The 12,524-nt window shown below is 35.9% G+C and overlaps 1 protein-coding gene across 8 annotated transcripts in view; it reads right to left on the bottom strand.

Moving 5' to 3' along the window:
- PPP2R3B (protein phosphatase 2 regulatory subunit B''beta) overlaps positions 1-12,524 on the bottom strand; it is a 50,152-nt gene that overhangs the window by 5,658 nt on the left and 31,970 nt on the right. For all 8 annotated transcript variants that reach the window (XM_015277739.4, XM_004938451.5, XM_416866.8 and 5 more), the window contains 8 exons: positions 12,171-12,274; positions 11,530-11,632; positions 10,180-10,254; positions 6,708-6,794; positions 6,136-6,292; positions 4,951-4,999; positions 3,946-4,035; positions 2,773-2,948 (listed from right to left, as the gene is read on the bottom strand). In XM_015277739.4, coding sequence (XP_015133225.1) covers positions 2,773-2,948; positions 3,946-4,035; positions 4,951-4,999; positions 6,136-6,292; positions 6,708-6,794; positions 10,180-10,254; positions 11,530-11,632; positions 12,171-12,274 — 841 coding nt within the window. The remainder of the gene's footprint in view (positions 1-2,772; positions 2,949-3,945; positions 4,036-4,950; positions 5,000-6,135; positions 6,293-6,707; positions 6,795-10,179; positions 10,255-11,529; positions 11,633-12,170; positions 12,275-12,524) is intronic.

The following is a 12,524-nucleotide window of genomic DNA, read 5'->3' as shown; positions in this document are numbered from 1 at the left end:
CTAAAAATTCAGAGGTGTTTTGTTTTATAAAGTGATTCCTAAAAAAAAACCTCACAACAATGGATAACAAAGTGTTGGAAGTATCTGTTGAGCTGTTACCTTATTTCAAGGCTGACTATTGAACTGCTGCAGAAAGACTGAAAAATATCAGATGTGCAAATAAGGACAGATGGCTATTGTTGAAAGTTAGGAGTTTATTAATATGCGTTATCTATGGCTAGTCTTCCACTGTCTGTCAAAGAGCAGCCAACTGCAGATGTTATGGAAGAGCTCAACAGAAGCCAGACTTACAACAGTATTTCCTCAGTTTAGTAACCCAGCTTAGCAGCCTCTAACAATGTATGGCTCAAGGGCACTGGAGGGAAGTTGAGGTCTTTGAATCTCAATCCCATTTGGAAATGGTTGCCACACATCTCCCACCATTTGAAGCACCCTAGGGTATTTTGTCTAGCTTACAGCTGATGCTCCAGAACATCACAAATCCGGCATGGCACCTGTGTCATATCTGTCAGACCCACACAGATGTCTGATGTATCAGATCATCTCAAGTGGCAGCATCTCTCCACAACCAAGCAACTGATTCTGAGTCCTAGTTATATAAGTTCCCAATTTAAGTTTGGCACCTATATTTGGTTCACTGATTTGCTCTCTAGTTTCCATTTACTGCAATGGGAGCTTAGATACCTAACACTCATGTAGACACCCACATTGTCTCTCAGAGACCAACAAGACCAGAATGAAATCAAGATTGCTAAATTTAGGTCTCTACAAATTCAGTAATTTGCTTTTTGGTACACAAGGCATCTTGTAGCAAACTGTATCATAGCACAGCTACATACTGTATGATATTACCTTTCGTTTCAGATCTACCAACTGAAACTTCAATTGATGAGGTTAGTTTTGTGTTGGGAAAACAATAGAAGAGTTTTTTCTTTAGTCATCTTTTCCACGTCATTCAGTTCTTACAGAAATCCATCAACTCTTCACAATTTGTTTTTACTTTCATTGTCCTGTACAACTCTTTCCCCTAGCTAAGACCTTTCACAACCTCCTTATATCATCTACATCGTACATGAGACACATAAACCTCATTCATTTGAGACACTATCAAAAATGTCTGCCTTTCAGAAACACTTGGAAGGGACACCTTAAGTCTGAGATACTACTGTAGGCAACCATTTAGCATAAATATTTTCTTAAGAGTTCATCTCACTTAACCTTTAGTTCTCCCCCACCTTGAATCTTGGGCTTAATTCCGCTGATATCTAGAATTAAGCTTCCAGCTGATACATACATATTACATCTTTTTCATTTACAATTCTATCAACTGCCTTTACAAATGTGTTTTCACCTAGCAAATTCATATTAACTTTATTTAAATCATAATGTGAAGCTTTTAGTTCTCTTAAACAAATCTTGAGTTATTTCAGTTCTCTTAGCATGTGAAACTTCATGTCCCCATAAAAGACAAGTGCCTTTCTTTCAGCAAAAGAAAGTTTCTGGTAATTTAAGTATTTTTAATACTGGGAAGGAGGTAGGCAACAAGCAAAACTAGTAATTTACACTGTAACCCTAATTTTGTAGATAGTAAACAGAATAAACCTTTTATGCACTACTGAAGTGAATCTTGAAATTCTAGTAGGCAAAAATCAGCGCTTCATCTACAAGAGTGCATAAATGCAAGACTTCAGCACAACATTATATCTGGTAAGCAAAAGCACAGATGTTCAACAATTTCTTTTTACCATGAATGTAGCAGACATTAGTGTGAATTGAGAGGTTGCTACTCCTATCAAACACTTCAAGGACAAATATGCAAGTTCCACATTTACTGCGATCCAGAGTCTGCATAAGAATAGCAACCAGACTGTGCGCCAAATCCTTTTACACACTGAAGTTCACATTAAAAAGCATAGCCATAAGAAGGATTATCAGTGCTAACTACAGACGTGTGTTCAGACATTAGACTTAGATACAAGCCAACCTCAGTTGTGTTGAGTTCAAGAAATCCTTGAAGACTCGTTCATCACATCTACAATAGTTTTATCAAACTTATGAGACCAATATCAGAAACAGCACATGGGGTAGAAGCCATGAACATGCAGTATGCTACTCTTCAACAATGCAGTAATATGTTTACCAAGCAAAATACTTTTAATATTTGTTATTCTATGATGCTCAATATGAAGTGATCATCTTGTTCTAAAAAGGCAAACTTGAGTTTGATCAGCTAAAAGTTATATAAGCCAAATGCAAAAAGACAGAATGCAGGTCTACTGAAGGCTCAGAGGAACGTAGAGAAAGGCCAACAACTAAGAATAGCTCAACTTTCAGCTTCTTTTAAGACTATTGCCATAAATTCCTTTTAACCTAAAATGATTCTGATCTATAGAGACAAACACAGTTTAGAAACTTCCATTTAAAGGAATCTCAGTTAAATGAGCACTGGAATAGGTAAGTAGTAAGTGAACAGAATTCTCAGGAGATTTTCTTGACAGTATCACCTCAGTCAGATGGAAAATAAGTCATTTGAGAATAAACATGGCTATTATCCATTAAAAAACTTCAAGGAATTTTTAAGCAGCATATTCAGTGTCAGTACAGAAATGAATGCTTGCCCATCCTTGGAAGATCATTCAATTAATAAACACCAATAGACTTTAGAGAGATGACTACCCAAAGGCTTATTCTTGGTATGACCATGCTCTCAGTGGTGCTCTAGCTCTTTCTCCAGAAAAGCAGGAGTTACAGAATGGAAAAGGGTTTTATTACCTTCATACTGTGGCTTCACGAGATCCAGCATCTGGCACAAACAGTCTTCAAATGGCAAGGGTTCTATGGCCATGTTATCTAATTTTTGGCACTGTTCTTCATAAAAATACTCTAATTCATACATAGACAAAGCACCATCTCCATCAAGATCCATGCAGCGAAACCAGTATTCAATGCTGAAATTCAGTAATTAACAGCAACAAGCAGTTTACACAAGCATACAAGAATTTTAAGAATTTACAGTGCTTGTTTTAAAGGCTATGCTACATACAGATGCAAAACTAGTTTTAAAACTATATTCCATAATGCCATAGGAAGACATTAGACAAGAAAAACTATCATGATAACAGCTTCTGGTATTTGCCCTGCTATGTCATGTTATATGCATTTGAAAACACAATTTTTAGTTGTGAGGGGGTGAGGAAGGGGAAAACTTAAACATGTGGCTTTACATAAAAATCACAGAATCACAGAATGGCCTGGGTTGAAAAGGACCTCAAAGATCAACCTGTTTCAACCCCCCTGCTGTGTGCAGGGTTGCCTACCACTAGACCTGGTTACCCAGAGCCACATCCAGCCTGGCCTTGAATGCCTCCTGGGCTGGGGCATCCACAACCTCCTCAGGCAACCTGTTTCAGTGCATCACCACCCTTTGTGTGAAAAACTTCCTCCTAATATCTAACCTAAATCTCCCCTGTGTCAGTTTAAGACCATTTCCCCTTGTCCTATCACTATCAACCCATGTAAACAGTCGTTGATAGGAGCCAAATAAAAATACAATTGTGTATCAAAACTCAAGTTCTTTTTTCATATTGAACAAGACAGTAATACATCACACATTAAGTTTCTAACAAACGTTCTACAACTAATGCTAGCTGTACAGTTCCAAAGCCACTGATATCATGAAAACAACTGTAGTTCCCTTTATGTATGAGCTTGTCTATAAGTAATCAACCTATAGCACATGAAGAAAAATAGTCATCTGCTTAGAAGACATTAATAAAGACTTCTATGCAGCAACAATCAAAGACATTGAGAAACAAGAATGATATAACCAACTGGGCCAGTATTCTACTCATGTTTTTAATGATTTATTTTCTTAAGTTCTAGCTGAGCATCAGTGGTCTCCATATAAGCAAGTCTTTATTTCTGATAAAATAGATAGATTCTTACCTAGTTGGTGTCTTCTTGTCTTCTTCAGATATCAAAAACCAGACAAAATCAGCATAGCTAATTTTTCCATCTTTTTGCGCTTTTCTACCTCTTGACAGTCAACACAGGAAAGAAAAGAGAATTTATGTTAAAACATCCAAGCTTTACTAAACAAAGATTATTTTCCTTGGTGCTATTAACTGTTAAACTATCAAAAGATGCAGTGTTTGAAGCTGACCTATCAGTGACTATGATCATTAAGGAAAAAGGACCTTATGAGTTCTGTTCTGTTGCTACTGCAATGGATATTTGAAGAGGAAGGTGGCAGAAGAACAAAAAGGTGTACTCCATCAACTACAAGTGTCAGAATGCAAAAAAGAAGATAAAAAGGAATCAGAACATTCATGAAGTATATGTGACAAGAAAATTATTTTTTCTACTCATACCATAGAGCTCAGCACCCAAATGCATTCTGATGACACACAATCAACCTTTCTAGCAAAAAGTCAGGTAGACAGTTCATAGCTCGTTATGCTTCATTCCTAATCCTTCCCTACTCACAGTTGTGTAAGCCGTAGATATATCTGTCCACTTCATACGCTATTAATTTCAGCTTTTGTTATTGCTATTTATTGACCACATTCTAGACTTGTTTCTGCAACCTTGATGCAAGAACTTGTTGCAAATTTGATTGTTCGAGTAGTATTAAAAATCCCAAATCCCCTTGAAAGCTTCTCAGAATTTAAGGATATGAGAACACCACTAGCATTTCTTCCCCTCTTTATTCCCATCCTTACTGTGCCATATAATACCAAGTGATAAGTGCTCGTAGTAACAAAGAAAGACTAAAGATCCTGGACTGAGCCAAAGCTTTCAAGAACACTCCGGAAATTGTTCAGTATTAAATCCTGAAATTCAGCATTTCATTTCAAGGGGAAGTCATTTAATTCTGAGAATAATGATACTCAATTTCACAAGCAAATATATAAATCAAACTGGATTTAGATCAGCATATAAAATAATTACCTTGTTACTGCTCCTGAGAAGATTCTCTCTATCATTCTACTTGATATTGCTGTGAAGGAAAGATTTAAAATTGTATCAGTGATGTACGTTACTTTTGTGATGTACTGTCCAGCTGAAAAGTTTATCAGAAACCTCACTTATAAATATCTGTAAGAAAGATCACCTACAGTGCTCATTAATCCTTCTGAGCCCTCTTAGAGAGGATCACTTAACAGTCCCAAGAGCAAAGCTAGAACCAACCAACTTTGAATTCAGACAATGCAGAAACAGTAACGTAGCAGAAGTAATAAAATTGGCTGATTAGTAAGATGGCATTTATTAGTCCTTTGACAAGTGAATCATGTTTTCGAGTGTCATTATAGTTTTATGTGCCCTTGCTTTTTGACAAGTTCTGTGTATATATATTTATTTTAAAGCAGTGTATCTACTAGAGCAATCTCACAAATGAAATAGTCCTGCCTCAGTGTCCTAACGTAAGGACTTCTACAGGCAAGCTTCAAAAAGCAATCAGAATGATGCTTATTCTTTTTAATCTGGGATAATACTCCACGGTCAGTCAGTGTTTGAGTAAACTTTCTAGTCCTGAAGAGGTCAACGATGACAAGGGACACAAACTATTCAAAAAAAAAAAAAAATAACAGCTCCATAAAAGGTACAAGAACATTTAAAATAGGTAGCGTGCAAGGCTACAGAATCTTAGTTACTGTATATCTTGAATGCAGAAAATAGAAATATACTAAATGATATTTAAAGAAAACATACTGCAGCTGAATAAACAAAACCCTAAAATAGTTAAAGTAACAATGTCCATTTGCCTTACTTTTCTACACCTTCCATACCTTGCCATAAGTGTCAATCAGATTGTTTCCAAAACAACCCCCCACTGATAATATATCAAGACTTAAGTTTCTAATTGTGTAGGCTTGATCTGAAGGGGGGAAAAGTGACTTATTTCCTCCTCTACTTCTTTGCCAAGATCAGAATTCAAATTCTGAGTTTTCTTCCCATCTGGTATTGCTGGACACAAAGCAGCATCAGAGATTACTTGTCCTGCTTTATTCCCCTGAGCCTGGAGGATCAGCTACAGGAACAGACTCCTGAACACTGGCCTTTGCAGTTAACCACTTAGTTGAAAGCTTGCAAGTAATTTAACACATGTAAAGAAAGATGCTTCGTTTGTCATACCATGATCATTATGTCGAGCTAAATCCTTCCGATCAATATAGAGGTCATGGTCTGTATCCAGCTCCCAAAATTTGCAATAGATAACATAGAAATGTTCATATGAGAAGTACTCCGTCAGCTGGTTAATATCAGCTTCCTCTTCCAATAATGCCACATTCTATTATCAGAAGGATAAACAGAACACATTAAAGAATTCTTAAGACAGCTGCTGAATGATCTGAGTTCTGATAACCAGACTAATATTACTATTACCTAACAGTATTTCAGTGAAAGAATCATTACCTTCTGAGACAATGCACATCATACCGCATGACAGCAAAGACTTAACAGACAAGGTTGAAAGCTAAAGTATCCATGGAAGAATGAGATCAGCTAGACTTCTGCTAATCGGAGTTGCACGTATACATATCTACATAAAATGACATTTAAACATATTCTATGGTAGGAGAATTAATAAAATCTAGTCCTTACTAGATTTTGCAAGAGAAGGAAATGCTTATCTTACACCCTAAAGCATTTAGCTAGTGCTTGTTTTAAACTTGTAGAGACATCTTGCAAAAGATACTACGTACCTGCAAAAAATTGCTTTTCCTGAGCTCGTTGCAAGTGATTTTCCCAGACCAGGACCTATTTACTGTATAAAATATTCTCTGTATAACCTGCAAGAAAATAAAAAGGTGATCTCAGGTATGCCAACAAAGCAACCTCCTAAGCATTTGTGATCAAAAATAAGTCTTAGCTCAGCTGCATTACAGGACTCCATCCTCCCACCCAAATGAACAGCTTACAAGCCTGTTGTTTCTACTCATTATGAGAGAAGCATCAATGTGCTATGTCATACTACCAAGCTATTTCCAGCTATATCTCAAACTAATCCAGGTAACGTATTTTAGTGCTGCAGTACCCACATCCTACACAGTAAACGTGCAGAATACTTTCATGCTATGTGGAATATGTTTATTGACAATTTCACTGCCTTCCCATCTTCTAAAATTATAGGCAATAAAGCTATTAATATGTTTCATGGCTTTGGATTTAAGGACCCGTATTTGCTATGAAAGTATTTCATAAATGAAGTGGCAGAAATAGAATGGGGTCTGTTTAAGGAAGAGCAGAGTTCTGGGGGATACCATAACTTCTGATGCCATAGCCACAAATACAAGAAACAAGCATCTGACAAAAAGAACACTGCAGGTAGGAATGCCTGTAGACAGATAATACATTTTTTCCATTTCATTCTATTTAAAGCTAAACAAAAACTGACAGTAGTTATAAAAAACAGCACAGAAATAATTTCTGAGTAAGAAAACTAGTAAGAATGATGACTCTTCTCTGACATCAGTGATATTAGAATCAAAATCATATTCATTCAACTGATTATCCATAAAATCTATTTAAATCAGTTGCACATGTAGATCATTTTAATTCATGCATTTAACACAACTTGTTTGGTTTAATTGATAAACATTAGACTTTAAAACACCATTTTTCCGTATCTAATATATTCATTTCAATTATTTTGACTTAAGCACATGAGCATCTCAAATAATTCATTCACCAGTAAGCAGACAAAAAACCTGAGCATAATATGAGCTGTAATTGCTTAACTGGAGATGAATCGTACCCTGCTGATTAGCTAAACACTCTAAACACTGAATACTGTATACGTACAGCATTTTACTTGCAACTGTAGTTACTAGCTAAAAGGCAATCTCTTAAGGAGTTCCTTCTCTCCTCCAATAAATCCTTTCCCAAACGAAAGACTTTTTTATTTAAGTTTTTATTACTTCAGATTTAATTGCATTATATCAATAGTTTAAAGAAACCAACCATTTTGAAGTGCAAATAGAAGAGCAACTTTTTCATGAAGTTTTTAAAGTAAAGCTTAAGCTGCCAGTAAGCAGTAAGCTACAGTAAGCTCTGCAGCTCACACTTTGAACAAGAACAGCTGGTTCAATAGATCTAGAAAGGAGAATAGACTGGTCTGCTTTTAGAAGTTAATTAGCTCAATTCTAATTGTGATTTTAGGGAAGGCCCAGTTTTTGGCTTATACTACAAAGCAATTTCTTCTAAAAAGGTTTTGCTTTAGCTTTGCAACTTAATCCATCTGTGTGTCATTATCTCATCTGTTACACATTTAACTGGTCTAAAAATAAAAACAAAATTGAATGTTTGCTGGAGACAACTGGGAATAGGCATAAAAAACAGTTTTCCAAAGCGAATCAAAGCACAGTACAAGCCAACTGTTTACGAATTGCCCTCCTTACTATGCTGTACAATGGTTTCTCATAAGGGAGAAGAAATTGTGGAATACACAGATTACAATTTCAAGAGTTCATAGGCATATACACAACGTACTTGCAGATTAAATGTGGTACCACATTTGTCAGGACAAGAGTTTTTAATGTATTTCAGCTTTATCTTGCACAGAGATGCACCAAACCTTACTCCTAAGACTGACCAACCAACACAGACCCCTGCCTGACAGACAGAACCAATTGCTTCCCCTAAACTGACCAACCAAGAAGATGCTCTCTTCATTATAGTTACAGGTTACATAAGTATGAATACAAATATACAGAGAAACATAGCAGAAAAACTGATTGTTTAACTTGCAACTGGATGGAGAAAACATTAAATCTTCAACTGTAATGCTTACAACATCCTTTAGATAAAGCTTCATGTAGCGAGATTAAAGCTACCTTGAATATAAGCATAAAACACCTGATTTTATCTCAGAGAAAAACCACCTACAGTTATATCACTAGCAGCTTCCAAGACAGAATTTTAGAAGACCACGTAGGTCAATATTTCAATAGCAGTTACTCCCATCCGGAAATAAGACATGAAATAATGGCAGACAGTCCTCTTGCCATTTTTAACCTGCAGATTGGCATTTCAAGTATTACTATATTCTTACCAATATTGGTATTTTTTCTGGAATTTTGATTACACATGGATTTCTCTTGAAGACTGTACTTGTTAATCAAGTACTTGCAGCACTAATTTATTCAATACTGCTAGGCTCAGACCTACTAAAATAAGCTGTTCATCCTAAGAAAAGTAACTGGAAATGGCAGAACCTTCTCCTTCCTCTAGCAAGCTTGCACAGTTTTTAGCAGAGCAGGCTTTGATACAAACCACAGTCTGTTAATAAAGAAAACTACTCACTGTCAGAACATTTCCTTTACTCACAATTTACAAGAAAGTTCTGGGATCTTATGTAATAATTAGGACAAGAAGCAAAATGTAAAGGTCTGGGACCTACTTGATAGGCTGGCAGTCTCTCTATGAAGGATAGGAGTAACCAAAACCAAATACTTAAAAAAAAAAAAAGATTTTCCACAATTTAGGTCTGGGTCAAACTGTGAGCTGCACGTTGTTTGTTTTTTGTTGGGGAAGATTTGTGAAACTAGTTTTCACATGCACAGAGAGTGAATGGAACGTCACTCTGTGGAATCTTTTGAGACTTCACTGGAATTGGCTGCCTTGTTTACGACTGAGAAAATTTAATGTCACTGATTTTTCCCTTCTGTAGAGAAAGAATACTTCAGACACATAACCATAGGAAGAGAGAAATGGAGCTTTTCTTGCCTAAAAAGAAAAATCCCTGGAGATGGATGTGGTAAGCAGCTTCGGTATTATCATTATTTTACTTGATACTAAATGTAATCATGTTAACATAGACCTTTCTTTCAAAATTTCATTTAATTAATCCCAGACTACAGTCAAGATTCCAATAGTCTATAGTGATAATCAACTCTTAAAGATAACAATCTGTTCTTCATTTAAATGTTTGTTAACTTATTTTACACTTCTACAATTTGGTGTTTCTCATCCTTGTATTAAGTTCAACAGTTTCTGTTATGATACTCAAGAAATTAATTTTCTTCACAATATTTCTAGTTATGTTGACACGAAGACTGGCAGCATACTTAACTTTTTTCCCCCCAGAGGACAAAGATGCTTGCACATTTTGTCTAATTTTAGTCATTTTCATACTTAGTTAACCAAAATAGCTTTTCCAAATAAAAAAACACTTACTGTGGTAATGTACCGAGAATGAAACTCAGATGCTTCTTTTAAAAATGATAGGCCGGGATGGCTATTTACCACATCCTACACAAAGGAATAACAATATCATGAACAGCATCCATTAGTGTCTATATAGAACAATGAACACAGATTAGCAGATGTCCTCTTCCTTAACTAAAAGGGTTCAAATTAACTACTACAATTAATAATTTCATTTAAAGCATGCTTCATGCAAGTAATACTGTTGACATTTAAAAAATAAAATTATCTTCTAAAAGCCATACAAACAGATGATTTCCTGTACTTCAGATGGACAGAAGATTGTGAATAAATTGGTCAGATGAATACTACTGATTACTGGTCGCTTGTAGTATTGTGTCTGATGATGACTCACTCAAGTCAATTTAGGTTCTAGAAATGTATTTTTTTGTGCTCTTTGAGAGAAATTGCATTAGGTCTTGAATGCAGAAAACTGGTTTGCCCTTCAAAGGCCCTCCTTAAGCACAAAGGCTGCTCTGAAAGTAATGCTTCCTATTTATTTCCATTGTGTTGCTATAACGAGCTACAAAGAGCACAATAACACTATCACAGAGTAAATTCTCAGCTACCAAACCCTGTTTTCAGCATAGTCAGCAGCATTAGCTGTGTATTTTTGCCAGCAATGAACAAGAGCCTGCATACTGTGCTTCCAAAAAACCAACCAAACAAAAAAACATCTGCACGGCTGTCTTGGAACATGGCTTGTCTTTCACATCACAGTTGTCACTGCCGAAACACACCACCCACTGCCTCACTGTGCTCACTATCTGGTCTCTACAAATGTTCAGTAAGTGTCAATGAATGTCAGTGGGTGGCATTTTTATCTGAAAAGAGGAATTCAGTGACACACATTTGCTTCATCTGCACTTCCATGTTTATTTTGTCATGCTGCCCTTCTGCTGCCATCAGTCGCACAGCAACAAAACGTAACAGGATATTGGTGGGAAGGTTCAACCTCTACCGCCATCCCTCCAATATCCATCTCTGGCATCGTGGACTAACATAACATGAGACACTGCTTTCAGAACATTGTAATTTCAACCTCCTTTCAAAACCCTAAAGGTTGTCTGATACTCCTGCAAGCAATTTTAGATTCATACATCTTACTGTAGGTCTTAAAAGATCTCACTTCACATACAATGATCAACTCCAAAAGAAGTCACTCATTAGTGTCTCAGTGGACCACACAAAGTGAATCACACTAAAATACTATTAATGAGCATTAATGAAGACCATGAAAATGTACTGTTAGCTCAAAAAAAAAAAAAAGAATTCATAATTTAGTTGTGCTTTCCAGAGCTAGTTCTTATTGCAGTTTACTTGTAAAAAAGGAATGAAGTCTTCTTGCACTAAGTAGTTGCATCCAGGGTTCATTAGAAGATGAACAAACTTGGCAGCATCATCATAGCAGGTCTGAAGTATCCTGAAATGTAAATATATGCATTTACTATTGTACACAGAAAATTGTTGATACACTTCCTATGGGCCTGAGAAAGGCCTATGAAACAGCAACCACAACATTTACTTCAAAAGTTAATCACACATGGCAAATTATGCTACAGGGGAAGTTATCAAGCAGTATTGTCTTGTAGGTGGGTACTACATGCAATTGCTTACATGAGAAGACATTTTCAAGTTAGAACTAGAATGTAAACTAGAAAGAAGTAATTTTGCTCAGAACTGACACCTGCAAGCTATGCTCCTGGTTTTCACTTTTCCCATTAATAGCCAGCCTTTTATCAAAAAATATTTCAAAATCTTTGATCATAACAAATAAAGATTTGCTTGTTTTAGAAGGGGTGGCATACTTCCATTTTCTCATGTACAAGTTTGCTGTCAACAGTTGATTACAGGAAATTCTTTTCTTTCCCTTTATACACTGGATCTCATTCAGAGCTTAGAATACACATTTCAATTAAAGAAATAAAAATACAGCATCTCTGAAAAAGTAATCTACTTACTTTCGCCACATTGCAACGAATTTATGAACTGACACATATCCTGTTCGTTCACCTCCAGCACAGTAAAACAAAGGACCTTTCCAGTAGAGTGGGCAATCACAAGCCTATAATTAGAGTATACATCAAGTCAACTCATTGATTGTTTATCTGAGGGCTACTCCTCATTTATAAATCTCTCTAATTAAGTTTTACAAGCATTAAGAAAAAACATTAAGGCAACATCATGGGAGAAACCTTATTGTAACACTGAATGTATCTGTAGGGGATTAAAAGCATTTCTGAAACTATATAAACACAGATTATTTTTTTAACTGTTTCTGAAAACTTCTTAAGAAAGTAAAATATCAGGCAATC

This window comes from Gallus gallus, chromosome 1, assembly GCF_016699485.2.
Source record: "Gallus gallus isolate bGalGal1 chromosome 1, bGalGal1.mat.broiler.GRCg7b, whole genome shotgun sequence".
NCBI lineage: Eukaryota > Metazoa > Chordata > Aves > Galliformes > Phasianidae > Gallus > Gallus gallus.
This window is presented reverse-complemented; position numbering and strand designations above follow the sequence as displayed.